General features: G+C 43.4%; 1 protein-coding gene across 1 annotated transcript in view; it reads left to right on the top strand.

The window, feature by feature from the left end:
• The first annotated feature begins 664 nt into the window (after positions 1–664).
• The window catches only part of DNAAF9 (dynein axonemal assembly factor 9), a 148,538-nt gene continuing 134,715 nt past the window's right edge, over positions 665–14,487 (top strand). Inside the window, exon 1 of the mRNA XM_060123316.1 lies at positions 665–801. Within this exon, the coding sequence (XP_059979299.1) occupies positions 719–801 (83 nt within the window). The 5' untranslated portion in view covers positions 665–718. The remainder of the gene's footprint in view (positions 802–14,487) is intronic.

Here is a 14,487-nt window from a genome sequence, read left to right as displayed (position 1 = left end):
AATCTGAACTGTAAAGGGCAGGGATCCTCTGGGCCCCTGTGAGCCCCTAACGTCTGCGCAAGGCTGGGCGCGCACCGCTAACCTTAGGTCGGCTAGAAATCGGCTGAACGTCTGAAGGGAGGGTGCACAATTGACTAGCAGCGGGTGAGGAAACAGTAGCAAGGAACCGGCCTGGGAGACCGGGTCACGAAAGCCGAGCACCAGGGCGGTTCAGATCTCCGCGCCAGGGACCTGCTGCGGCAGCAGAAGGCTTTGCTGGAGGCCGAAGTGGACTGGGCGGGGCTGAACGAGGCCCCGCCCCCAGGCGCGCCCGTGTGCGTGACTGGGGGCGCCGCAGAGTCCCACTCCACGATGCGAAGCCTGAGGACAGGCCAGAGCGGCGGCGCGGTAGCTTTCACTCTGGGCACCCACGCTCCCAACGTCCAACCCGGCCGCCTCGAAGCTTAAGGAAGACTCGACCCGCAGCCGTGCGCTTGCCCCCACCCCCAACCCGTCCCGACGCCCCCATCCGCCCTCTTTGCGCGCGTCCCGCTCCGCCCCCTCCCCCGGCTCCGCCCCCGCCCCCGACGTGCCCCCGCCCCCGACGTGCCCCCGCGCACTGCGCCCCCCGCCCACCCGGCACGCCCAGCCGCCCCACCCGGCCGTAGCGGGCCAGGAGACGCCCCGCAGGCCTGAGTAACCCTCGCAGCGGCGCCGTCCTCCTCCGCCTCTCGCAGCCATGGACGTGTACCCCCCACACCGGCTGGGACTGCCCCGCGCACGGTCCCCCGGCGGCCCTGGCCGCGGGTCGCCCTCCGTCAGGTACGCGGGGCTGAGGCAGCAGAGGGGCTGGCGGGCGGGCAGGCGGTTGCGGGCTGTTGGGGTCTGAGACGCCTCCCGCCGAAGGGCGTGGCCCGATATGGCTTCCTTGCGGACGTTTTTTTCCTGAACGGTTCCCTGACGAACGTTTCCCGAGGAGCGGCTCTCGGTGCAGAGGCTCCCACAATGGCTCCTGTATCGACAACCCCACAACGGCTCCTCTGTGAAGACCCCCTATTATGACATCCCCAACCCCATAGAACATTTCCCCCCGGAAAGATTCGCCTATCGAGAACCTCCACAGTGCCTTCTGTATGATTAATTCACTTGCCTTTCCCATAGGATATTTTCCCCAGAAACGGCCATGTATGGAGACGTCCTCTCACAATAGCTCCCCTTATAGAACCCCCAAATGGGTTTCCCTCGAAATGGCTTACCTCTCATGCTCCCCTACAGTACGTCTCCTTTAGAGCCTTTACCTCTCACTGCGCCTTCCCTAGAGAGTACCCCCCTCCCGCCCCATAGAAACACCCACACGGACAGCATCTTCCCTGTTGCGCGTTTCCCCACCTCCCCCTGCCCCAGCCCGAGGCTCCCTCACTCCACGATGGGGAGCTCAGGTTGAGGACAGGTGGAGGTCATTAGGGGCCTGGATAAGGAAAAAGGGGCCAGAATCCCCGAAAGCTGCGGATCCCAGGCCACAGAGCCTAGAGATAGAGCCCCCGGGTGCCTCAGTATAGGGAGGGTCCCCGCCCGCTTTCGATATATGAAGATTTGTTTCTGCTGTCTGCTTCCTGTGCCTTTGGAGCTGACCTTGATAGTCTCGGTATTATTCGTGATGGAGCTGGTTTGGGGCCGCCAGTGGAGTGTGGAGGTTGGAATGATGGAGGGGTTGTGGCAGAGACCATTGAGAGGAAGGGAGGAAGAGAGAGAAATGGGCTTTGGTTCTGCTAAACTGTCATTAAACCAGAAGAGGGTTTTTATTTGTTTTGTTTGCTTTTTCTTTATTCTAGCTACTTAACAAAGCAAATACGGTGTTGTTTCCTTGAACGAAGGTTGTCAGCTTAACATGTGAGAATGGTCTTTCCTGTATCCTTGTTATGGTATTTAAGGCATTGTATTGGAATTTTTGCTCTCAAATCTGTTTTTTTTCTTTGTTTTGTTTTGTTTTTATTTTAACTCCACCAGATTCATGGAGAACAAGAACTGAATCTTAAAATCCAGTCCCTCTCTTACTTACCGACATTCCTTCTTTCACCTCAGTTACTAACACATATTGGTTGAGTAAATAAAGGATGGGGAGGTGGGACTAGATACCCTTAGTTGCATTTGGGAGTCCTAATTTGCTTCTGATTTGGCAGGTGACGTTAGGTGACATATTTGGACTCCTGTTCTGCTCTTCAGTGGAATTTCAGTGGGCTTTACAGTTCCAAGTGTTTAGCAGCTTATGGTAACCATCTCCAGTCTGTCCTAACGTTTCTGGCAGCCGGTTTCACTGTTAGAAAGTATTTAAACTTTGAATAAAATAGAAACTGCACAGGATACTTTAGAACTTGAAGCAGCCACACTTTAAATCCAGGGTCTATGTAGACTTGGGGTTCATCCCATATCATCTTGAGCTTTGAAGTCTGGAGTCTTTGAGACTTTTAGGGAAAAAAGAGCTTCTGAATAAAATCCATCTCTAAAATAACTGCTTCCTTCCTTGCTTCTGGTAGCACATTTTGCTTCTGGTAGCACATATAGCTTCTGGTATACATTTTTTTTTTGTAAGTAGTGTTTTTATGTTAAAAAGATCAATGTTGGCTAACTTTACTAATCATACTCAAACTCCGAATTTTCCATCACGTGGTTTGAGTGAAACTTGTTAGTCTTCAGACATGGGGTAGTGCAAGGAACCCGAAGGCCTGGAGGTTGTATACCTTTGGTAAAAGAAATTTTGTGAAAGTTTCCCTCCTTTCCCTGCCGTTTTTAACTGAACGTGTTTTTCTTACTCATTCAGTTAAGCCTTTCCCAGATTTTGACATTGAACGTTTCTAGAAGGTTTGTGCTCAGCACTTTCCTGTCACCCATATTTGGCTTCTTTGCTGCACTCTGACACCTGAGTGATGAAAGAGGCGGGCCTAACTGATGAAGCTGCATTCCTAGACACCCATAGATAGTACTTTGCAAGTGAGTGGTTCTCTTCTAGCAATGGAGTTCATTTTCACAGATGAGCAGTAGAGATCAGGAGTTAAAATATTGTTGCTTAGACCTAAAAGCTTCTTTTTAATGATATGGTAGTCATCAGTGCTGTCCATCAAATATCTTTGGTTTTTGTCTCCTGGGCATGTGGTACCATTGTACTTGCTTGCACCCTTGAAGATGGATATGGCGTTGTTAGTTGCTTTTGGTCAGTGAAATGTGCACAGGAATGATGTGTATCCCTTCATGGTAAAAACTTCTGGTGTGTGATTTGCCACTCTTTCCCTCTGTTTTGGTGATTGTTGGTGCTCCGGATGGTGGCTAGTCTCAGTCTGGGAACCAGAGCAAGCTTCCAGGCGACCTATGTTTGACATGTAGAGTGAGCAAGAAGTAAGCCTTTGTTTCAAGCCTCTGAGATTTTGGAGTTATTACCAAATAACTATCTTTACTTGTACTAAGGAACCAGTGGAAATAGTTGAAATATGCTTTCCTACTTCAGATCTTTTCCTGCAGAGGAATCTGATCCTGCTCAGGACTTGTTTAACAGTTTAAATTTCACTCCCTCTTTATGCAAATAATCCAACATACACTGTGCTAGGTGCTGTGGATTCAGAGCAATAAGGCAGGCCTCTGCCCTCCAAGAGCTCCTTTGTAAGTGGAGAGAGGTAAAAATCATAATACAGAGTGGTGAGAAGTAAATATTGGGGAGGAAATAGGGCTGAAGGAACAATAATGTAAGAAAGCATAGTCAATTTGGGGCTCAGCAGTTGGAAGAATGGAGTTGCCATTTACTGATATTGGGAGCATTGGAATAAGAGCAGATTTGTGGAGAAAATAGAGTTCAATTTTGACCTTGTTCATTTGAGTTTCCTAATAGATAATAGCCAAGTGGAGATATTGGATTAGCAGTTGGATATATTAGTCTGTAGTTCAGGAGAGAGATTGAAACTGGAAATACCATCCATATTACTGGTGACTCCAGAATTTTTTTTTAAAGCTATGAGACTAGATAGAGACCCAGGGAGTAAATGTAGATAGAGAGGAGGACCAACATCCAAGCCCTGGGATATCCCATGTAAAAAAGGCAGTGTAGCAATGTCTTCCAAATTCTGAGGGGAAATGGTTTCCTACCTCTGAGATAGGGGAAGAATCAAGGATAGTCAAATGATAAATGCAAGAATAGACTATTAGATTTGGTAATGTGGAGGTCATTGGCAACCTTGACAAGAACAGTTTTGGTGCAGTGGGTTCAAGAGGATATAGAAGAGGAATTGAAGACAGTGAGTATAGATAGTCACAGTGATGTTGTTTCAAGGATTTCTATAAGGGAGAGCAGAGTAATAGGGCTGTGGCTGGAAGGGCACGAAGTGTTAGAGTTCTTTTTGTTTTTAGGTGGGCAGATAGCATGTTTGTAAGTTAATGGGAATGGTGGAGTATAGAGAGACAAATTGATGATTAAAGAGAGAGAAGGGACAGTTGCAGGGGTGAAGTCCTTGAGTAGATGAGAGGGAATGGCATCTAGGATATAAATGGATATGTTGACCTTAAGCTCAATAGCTACATGGACAGTTCATCTGTGGTGATTATATTGACCCAAATACTGGTGAATTGGTAGCTTGGTAGTGGGACAGAGTGAATGTTCACTTCTGATTACTTCCATATTCTCAGTTAAATAAGAAGGAAGGTCTTTAGCTAAAAATGAAGAGTGGGGGAGGTGTTGGAAGTTTGAAGAGAAAGAAGGTGTAAAATTCATCCAGGAGAGTGGGAAAAAATGAGTTGAATAAGGAAATATTTTAGGGCACCAGGTGCCCATTTGGCATTTGTAGTCATAAATTTAAGGTGGGTGAGACCCAGTTAGCATGGTTGAATGCTTCCCCTTCAGCTGTGTTGAGCTGCTTGGATGTGGGCACTGTGGGAGGGAGTGGCTGAGGTAGGATAGAGGACGTAATTGGAAAATAGGAGTAAAGGAACTGAGAGGTAAGGATAGTGGAAGGGTTATCTCAGTGCATATTGAGATCATCGTGAATTAAGATGGGAGTAGTAATAGCAAAGAGACAATGATCCAGAAGCTAAATCTTGAGGGAATTTGGAGGACTGAGTGACCTACAGGTTTGTAGATGTCTGTAACAAGGAGGGATAGTGGGTGGTTATTGTTTGTTGGCATGAAGAAATCATCCAAAATAAAATAGTTTCTCACAAATAAAGGTGTGTTTCTAGATTAAAAGGACCCTCCAAGAATCCAGCACAATTAATTTAAAAATATCCATGCCAAGGCACATCATCATGAAATTTTTTTTTTTTTTTAGAGATTTATTTTTTATTTGTTTATTTTTGGCTGCATTGGGTCTTCGTTGCTACAGGTGGGCTTTCTGTGGTTGCAGCCAGCGGGGGCTACTCTTTGTTGCAGTGCACCGGCTTCTCATTGTGGTGGCTTCTCTTGTTGTGGAGCATGGGCTCTAGGTGCGTGTGCTTCAGTAGTTGTGGCGTGTGGGCTCAGTAGTTGTGGCTCGCAGGCTCTAGAGCACAGGCTTAGTAGTTGTGGCGCACAGGCTTAGTTGCTCTGTGGCATGTGGGATCTTCCCGGACCAGGGCTTGAACCCGTGTCCCCTGCATTGGCAGGAGGATTCTTACCACTGTGCCACCTGGGAAGTCCCCACATAATGAAATTTTTGAGCACTATGAAGACAGAAGAATATCTATAAATCACATAGAGTCATGAATCATTAGATTGTAGCAAGAATGGACACTAGAAGATAATGGAGCAAGGAGTACCTTCTAAAAGAAAATGAGTTCCCACCCAGAATTCTGTATCCAGCCAAACTCTCAGGCAGGTGTGAGGGAACAATAAAGACATTTCACAAATGCGAGGTCTCATAGTTTGACTTGCCATGCGCCCTTTAAGAACTCACTGGGTGGCGTGTGCTCTAGCAAAAAATTCTGACCGAGGAGTTCCTGTGCTGGTCTTCTTCTATACCATGTATAGGTGGAATTTTTTCCTTGTTAAGGGACTCATAAGAAAGGACCTTCTTTGTTGCTTCTGGAAATTACCAAAGGGCTGGAACCTTTTTTTAAAAAAATTAATTAATTTATTTATTTATGGCTGCGTTGGGTCTTCGTTGCTACGTGCGGGCTTTCTCTAGTTGGGGTGAGCAGGGGCTGCTCTTCGTTGCGGTGTGCGGGCTTCTCATTGTGGTGGCTTCTCTTGTTGCGGAGCACAGGCTCTAGGCACGCGGGCTTCAGTAGTTGTGGCACGTGGGCTCAGTAGTTGTGGCTCACGTGCTTAGTTGCTTCGTGGCATGTGGGATCTTCCCAGACCAGGGCTCGAACCCATGTCCCCTGCACTGGCAGGCGGATTGCTAACCACTGCGCCACCAGGGAAGCCCCGGGCTGGGACCATTTTTTATTGCCATTTCCCATATTGCTTGCCCTAGTGCTTAGGTCAGTGTCTGGCACATAGTCAGTACTCACTAAATGTGAACTGCTGTTGTTAGCCATTATGAAACACTGCTTGCACTAATTATTTATTGAATGAATAAAGAATAATTACAGGTGAAACTCTGGGCTAAGGGTGTTCAGAGAATGAAGAATCACAGTTGTAAGCTAGATGGTGGGAAGGTGGGTCACCATAGTGATTTTCTATAGAGAGCGCTTACATAAAGCCTCACAGAGACAGGTTATCTCTTCAGGTGATGTTTATTGGTCAGGTACCAATACCCGTGGTTCTCTTTTGGGTTTACAGATCTACAGAAGTGGTAATTGTCCCTGCTTTAAGAAAACTCAAAATACAGAGCAAGACTATGACCTTGTGTGTCTGAAAATGTGAAGTTTCACCTTCAGTATACTTGCTTGGATTCTGGCCAGGGAGGCTTGGTTTGGTGCTTATAGAAGTAAAAAGGGTTTGCTTAGTTACGTTTTTATGACCTTATTTCTGGCCCGGGGTGGAGGTCTAAGTATGGGTTTCCCCCTGCTATCAGAAAGTAGAGCCTTCCTAGGAAACCTTTTGTAAGGTGAAACAGCCTAAAGTGAAGGAGCAATTACCTTAGAACACATCTTGCTAACAGAGGCACAAAGTAAATCAGGATAAAGCACAGATGCTCACAGACACAGTTCAAAGCTATGGAGGCTTGTTGCTGTAATGCTGAGTGTAGTTACCAGCGAAGGAGCTTGACAGTGCCACTCTCATTGCTCCACTGCAAAACAGATGCTGGCTATCTTTGCTTTTCACCTTTTTTCATAAAAGCAAAAACCCTCTTCAGATTTCTTTCAGTTAGTGAAAACAGGTAGGTCTTATGTAAAAGCGAACTTTGAAAAGCAGGGGATGCCCCTGTCTGCATTTTCACATATGTCTGGGATGACTGTGTTCTGAGGACTCTTATTTAGTGAGTATAGTTGCATTAATAGTGCACAATATTGTAACAGTGTTTCCTAGCTCTTGGGCTCTTCTGTGATATTCTAATTTTTGGAGAGGGGGAGTAGATGAGATGCAGATGCCCTCAAGAGTTCCACAGCTTAAATATTGTTTTGCCCTGAAATAAAAAAGAAAAGAAAAAGCAGAGTTTGCTACTTGGGTATCTAAAACTGTTTTCTGTGATTTTGAACCTAGTTCAATGGAAAGTTAGCTAATTTGGCATGCTTTTTGCTTTCAACTTGTTTGAAATAATATTAGGTTTATAGATAAGTTGCAAATATGGTACATAGGGTTCCTATAAGGCCTTCACTCTGCTTCCTCTAAGGTTAACATGGTGTATTTATCAAAACTAAGAAATTAATATTTGTACTGTACATTAGTTTACTGTAAACTTCGTTGACTTAGTAAATTTGTTTTTATTTGGAGTTTATAACTCCAGACTTTCTTTGCCCAGTCTTTCCACTAATGTCTTTTTTCTATTCCAAGATCCATCCAGGATTCCACAGTGCATTTATATTTGGCATGCTTTTAATAGTCAAAGAAGTGAGGGAAAGTACTTGTGGATGCCTTTTGAATGAAGACCTGTGAAACTGACTTTACAAAGAGCAGACTGTGTGTGGAAATGCTCAGAGAAATCTGGAGAAAAGGAAGAAAATGGAAAATAATATATTGTTACAGTGGAACATAGTGACAGACTTTGAAATAACATTTTCCATTTGTGGTGGGGAGCATTTTCTGAAGTTCTCAGATTTAGTTTGTAGAGAGTCTTATATACTCCAATTTGTGAAATATGCATAGACATGAATTGCAATTGGGTACAAGTTTTAACTATTTTAGATAAGGTGACCTGTCAGGAGCCATGTTTGGCAGCTGGTAGAAGATGCTTAACAATGACTTAACTGAGGTTTACTCTCTCTTGGAAAAGATGTCTATCTAGAGGAGGGCAGGCTAGTCCTGGTATGAAGTCATCAGGGAACCAGGCCACTTCTGTGTTTGTATTTAGCAAATGGATTCCATTTTCTTCATAGCTTCATGGTCACAAAATGGCTGCAGGAACTCTAGCTATCAGGTCTGTCAGGCAAGAAGGGGAAAGAAAAGCAGCAGCTTTCCTAGTTGAGTCAGTTCTTTCCCTTCAGCAAGCTTTCCCAGAAGCCTCCACCTGATCGCTTTTGCATGTCTCATTGGTCAGCTCTAGAAGCAAAGGAGCTGTGCCTATTGCTGCTCCAAATAAAATTGGGATACTATTGGGTTGGCCAAAAGGTTCATTCGGTTTTTTCCGTAAGTGGCTCTAGTAGTGCTTAGTTGTCCTTAACTTCATTCGAAACAATTTTGTTAGATTGTATTATGACAGCTATCATATCAGCATGTATTTAAAAAAAAAAACTTATCAGGACTTCCCTGGTGGCACAGTAGTTAAGAATCCACCTGCCAGTGCAGGGGACACGGGTTTGAGCCCTGGTCCCGGAAGATCCCACATGCCGTGGAGCAGCTAAGCCCGTGTGCCAGCCACAACTACTGAAGCCCGCACGCCTAGAGCCCGTGCTCCACAACAAGAGAAGCCACCGCAATGAGAAGCCCGTGCACCTCAACGAAGAGTAGCCCCTGCTCGCTGCAACTAGAGAAAGCCCATGCACAGCAATGAAGACCCAACGTACCCATAGATAGATAGATAGATAGATAGATAAATAAATTTTATTTAAGTAAATAAAAAATGTATCAAAATTTGTGAATTTTTGTGTAGCCACTTTAATATTGAAGATGGAAGAAAAACAATATTTTCAGCATATTATGCTTTATTATTTCAAGAAAGGTGGAAATGCAGCTGAAACGCAAAAAAAAGATTGTGCAGTGTATGGAGAAGGTGCTGTGACTGATCAAATGTGTCAAAAGTGGTTTGTGAAGTTTCCTGCTGGAGATTTCTCACTGGACAATGCTCCACAGTCGGGTAGACCAGTTGAAGTTGATAGCAATCAAATCAAGACTTTAATTGAGAACAGTCAACATCATACCACACAGGAGATAGCTGACATACTCAAAATATCCAAATCAAGTGTTGAAAATCATTTGCACCAGCTTGTTTACGTTCGTCGCTTTGATTGGGTTCCACACAAGTTAAGTGAAAATAATCTTCTTGACTGTATTTCTGCATGCGATTCTCTACTTAAACGTAACGAAAACATTCTGTTTTTAAAACAAATTGTGACGGGCGATGAAAAGTGGATACTGTACAATAATGTGGAATGGAAGGGATCGTGGAGCAAGTGAAATGAACCACCATCAGCCACACCAAAGGCCAGTCTTCATCCAAAGAAGTGATGTTGTGTATAAGGTGGGGTTGGAAGGGAGTCCTCTATTATGAGCTCCTTCTAGAAAACCAAACGATTAATTCCAACAAGTACTGCTCCCAGTTAGACCAACTGAAAGCAGCACTCGACAAAAAGCGTCCGGAATTAGTCAACAGAAAATGCATAATCTTCCATCAGGATAACGCAAGACCTCACGTTTCTTTGATGACCAGGCAAAAACTGTTACAGCTTGGGTGGGAATTTTTGATTGATCCACCGTATTCACCAGACATTGCACCTTCAGATTTCCATTTATTTTGGTCTTTACAAAATTCTCTTAATGGAAAAAATTTCAGTTCCCTGGAAGACTGTAAAAGACACCGGGAACCTTTGCTCAAAAAGTTTTGGGAAGATGGAATTATGAAGTTGCCTGAAAAATGACAGAAGGTAGTGGAACAAAACGGTGACTGTGTTGTTCAATACAGTTCTTGGCGAAAATGAAAAATGTGTCTTTTATTTTTACTTAAAAACCGAAGGCACTTTTTGGCCAACCCATTATTAGTTAAAAAAAAAAAGGGGGAGAATGGATATGGATTAGGCACCTGTTTGTCCCTACCACAGAGAGGTAGCTGTGTGGAATGAAAGTTATATTGCTTAGGATTACTAATGGCTGTGATGAGCTACCTGAAAATGCTGGGAGAAAATTCAAGTCATGGACTAGTTAAATGATGCCAACACATTTTCAGTCGTGTGTGTGTGTGTGTGTGTGTGTGTGTGTGTGTGTGTGTGTGTGTGTGTGTGTGTGTGTGTGTGTGTGTGTGTGTGTGTATCCCTTCAGTTTGAGTCACTTTATGGTCACTGGTTAACCATACTGGTCATGATAGCAGTAATGTTGCCTTTGCTTTTTACATTGCAAGTTGTTGCTCTAGAAAGGACATCAGTGGGAAAGGACATTTATTGACTTGAGACACATCCTGCCTTCTTGGCTTTCTTCCAAGTCTGTTTTATGGAGGGAATAAATAGTTGCCACTTTAATGCAGGGCCAGCTTTCTTAAGCCCTTAAACCCTTTTCTTAGCAGTCCTGCAGTAGCTTCTTGTAATCAGTACCTGAAGTCTGAATTAATGCTGATATGATAATATGTTGTATTACTCCTGCTGTTGATTTTCCCCCCAATATTTTATTATGAAAACTGTTTGGAAGTACAGAAAAGTTGAAAGAATTGTTCAGTGGACATTCATGTATATTCATACCTAGATTCTCTGATTAATGTATTTGCTCTGTTTGCCTTATCATATAGTCATCCTGCTATCCATCCATCAATCCATCCTATGTTTTAATGCTTTTCAAAGTAAGTTACAGACATTGGTATGCTTCAACCCTAAACATTTCCTGGGTTTGATTTCATAATAAGAAGAATGCTCTCTATTTCAAGTGACAGAAACCCAACTCAAAAGATTAAAGTAAAAAAGGGAGTGAATGTATTGGCTTACTTGGCTGGAAGGAATAGTGGGGAGATAAGACTTGTAGGAAGACCTGTAAGAACTAGGGCCTCAGGAACTGGAACCAAGACTCTGCTATCAAAATAGTTGCCTCTATCCATAATAACCTGAAATCCACATTCTTCCTGCACTGTGACCCTAGAGGCCATTTCTCTTCTACCTCTAAAATAGGAAATCCCTGGAAAGGACTCCAGCTGACCTGGCTTGCTTCTGGGTGAGTCATGATTGGATGCTGTGGCAGAGAAGGGGCACAGTGTATGTTACCAAGGGAAATGAAAATGGAAAGCATGCTAAGTGAAGTATATACCTCAGAAAGCTTTCCATTTGTTCTCTCATGCTGGCATAATGCTGGTGTTTGACTAGGAGAGTACAAAGGAGAACTACAAATGCAAAAGTCCTAAATAAAATAATATTACAGCTAGCCCTTCATATCCACAGGTTCTTTATCCATGGATTCAACCACCCCAATCAAAAATATATTTTTTGGGCTTCCCTGGTGGCGCAGTGGTTAAGAATCCGCCTGCCAATGCAGGGGACACGGGTTCGAGCCCTGGTCCAGGAAGATCCCACATGCCGCGGAGTGACTAAGCCTATGCGCCACAGCTACTGAGCCTGCGCTCTAGAGACCATGAGCCACAACTACTAAGCCCACGTGCCACAACTACTGAAGCACGCACACCTAGAGCCCATGCTCCACAACAGGAGAGGCCACCGCAATGAGAAGCCCTCGCACCACAACGAAGAGTAGCCCCCCATTCGCCGCAACTAGAGAAAGCCCAGGCACAGCAACAGAGACCCAATGCAGCCATAAATAAATAAATAAATAAATGGGGGAAAAATATATATTTTTAATTTGAGAAAGTTCCAAAAAGCAAAACTTGAATTTGCTGCACACAAGCAACTATTTATATAGCATTTACACTGTATTTACAACTGTTCACTTAGCACTTATATTAGGTATAAGTAATCTAGAGATGATTTTTTTTTTTAATTTTCGGCTGCACTGTGTGGCATGTAGGATCTTAGTTCCCCGAACAGGGATCGAACCATGCCCCCTGCATTGGAAGCCAGAGTCTTAACCACTGGACTGCCAGGGAGGTCCCTAGAGATGATTTAAAGTGTACCAGAGGATGTGCATAGGTTATATGCAAATACTATGCCATTTTATATAAGGGACTTAAGCATCTGCAGATTTTGGTATCTGAGGGGGTCCTGGAACCAATCCTCCATGGATAACAAGGGACAACTGTATAACAATGAAAATTCTAACCACACATGGTTTAGAAGTTATGGGGAAACAGGTACTCTGTTATATTGTAGGTGAACGTTTTAAGAAGACAATTTGGCAAGATCTATCAAAGTTTTAAATGCAGATACCTCTTAACCTGGCAATGCTAGTCTCTACCTTGCAGAAACTTTAGTACTTGTGCCAAAGATGGCTATATAAGGTTGTTCAATGAAGCATTGTTTGCTATTTGCAAAAATAATAAAAATCCTGAATGTTCAATTATAGTGTCTGGTTAAATAAACACAAAAGAACATAGTACAACAGTTTTAAAAATGAGGTTGTGTTCTATTTACTAGCTTGGAAAGATCTTAAGGTACAATGTTAAGTGAAAACACGTTGCAGAGCAGTTACATATGTCGTTATTATGATTTTATGTAAAACAACTCTTTCCCCAAAAAACTCACCCAAACTATGTATTACTGAGAGATTCACATCACATTGTTCACAGCAGTTTCATAAGATAAAGTGATTCAGATTGGTATGAGGATTCACTTTGTAAAACATTCAAAGCACAAAGCATATAGAATATAAGGAGGATTATTCATGTTTTAATTGTTTAATTTGAAAATCAAAAAGCATAAATTATGGAGGAAAAACAGGCAGAAATAAAATTTTCAAATTTTCTCCTTCATTTCCAGGGAACCAGGATAATGAAACACAAACAAACAAGAAAATATATCTGGCTGTGTATACAGTAATTGTTATAAAAGCAGTGAGCAGTGAATTAACTATTATATATAAAATGGAAGATGGGGAGAACAGAGATGATTGTTTAGAATTCAGAAATATTGTATCTGAGGCTAACTTTATTGTCAGGAAATCAGTGAGATATATCAGGAGAAGTTCAGAGTCAGGGTGCCTGGTCACTCAGGTCCTGGGGCTGTTAATCTTTACTCAGCCTTGTGATCTTGGGCAAACTGCTTCTCTTTGGGTCTTGTTTTTGTCTTGTCATCTGTCATGTCTAGATTTTGAGCCTGAATCCAAGGAAAGTGAGAAATACAGTATAGTATACAAGCAGCATGTTTGATATAAATAGTATTACTGGGTATATGTTGAGTCTACAGGTATTCTAAAGGAGGAACTTTGTAAAGTCGTGGGTGACCACAGGCCATCTACCCAGGATGTGCCACCTGTGCTCAGGTAGACCTGGAAGCTACAGGGCAGTGCTATTGCTGGGCTTGGTGTGTGTTTGAAAGTTTCTATTGAAAAAAAGGAAAAAAAGAGTGGGTGGTTACACAACAAACTCATAGTGGTGACCTCCGGGGATGGGGAACAGTGAAGACTTTAGTTTTATATGTCATATTCCATTTTTTTAAATAAAAAAGGATGATAAATTAATATTTTACATAATTCAAAAAGGCACTAACATAGGTTAATTCTGGGTGCTGTAAATATGAGTGATTGTGGTTTTCTTTATACTTACCAGGTGTTTTTTTGTTTTTTGTTTTTTTTTCGGTACACGGGCCTCTCACTGTTGTGGCCTCTCCCGTTGCGGAGCACAGGCTCCGGACGCGCAGGCTCAGTGGCCATGGCTCAGGGCCTAGCCGCTCCGTGGCATGTGGGATCTTCCCAGACCGGGGCACGAACCCACGTCCCCTGCATCGGCAGGCAGACTCTCAACCACTGCGCCACCAGGGAAGCCCTACCAGGTGTTTTTTAATAGGTAAATACTTCAGTAAGTGAAAAGTTTAATGGTTCAGTGACAAGTAATAGGCTATGTTCTGGTTAAAAACTAAATTTGGGAAGCAAGAAAATATTCAAAGGAAAAAAACTAAATTTAGTTCTACCCATTAGACAAGAAAATACTATGATAATGTTTTACTCTGGGAAGAGGAAGGTCTTTCTACATTTTTTATGCTTTCACTTTGTTTTACTTTTCCCTTTATTTATTTCCCAAAACACTTGCAGGGAAAAAAATCCTCTTTTTGCTCCTGTCTTCAGTATTGTCTTGGCTTCCCACCGCAGTAGTTGGGGAGCTGTTTGTTTCCTGGTCACATGACCTGTTAATGCTTTTTGTCACTGGCTGA

This window comes from Lagenorhynchus albirostris, chromosome 15 (genome assembly GCF_949774975.1).
Source record: "Lagenorhynchus albirostris chromosome 15, mLagAlb1.1, whole genome shotgun sequence".
Classification (NCBI taxonomy): Eukaryota; Metazoa; Chordata; class Mammalia; order Artiodactyla; family Delphinidae; genus Lagenorhynchus; species Lagenorhynchus albirostris.
The sequence above is the reverse complement of the archived record's forward strand: the minus strand, read 5'-3'. Positions and strand labels throughout refer to the sequence as shown.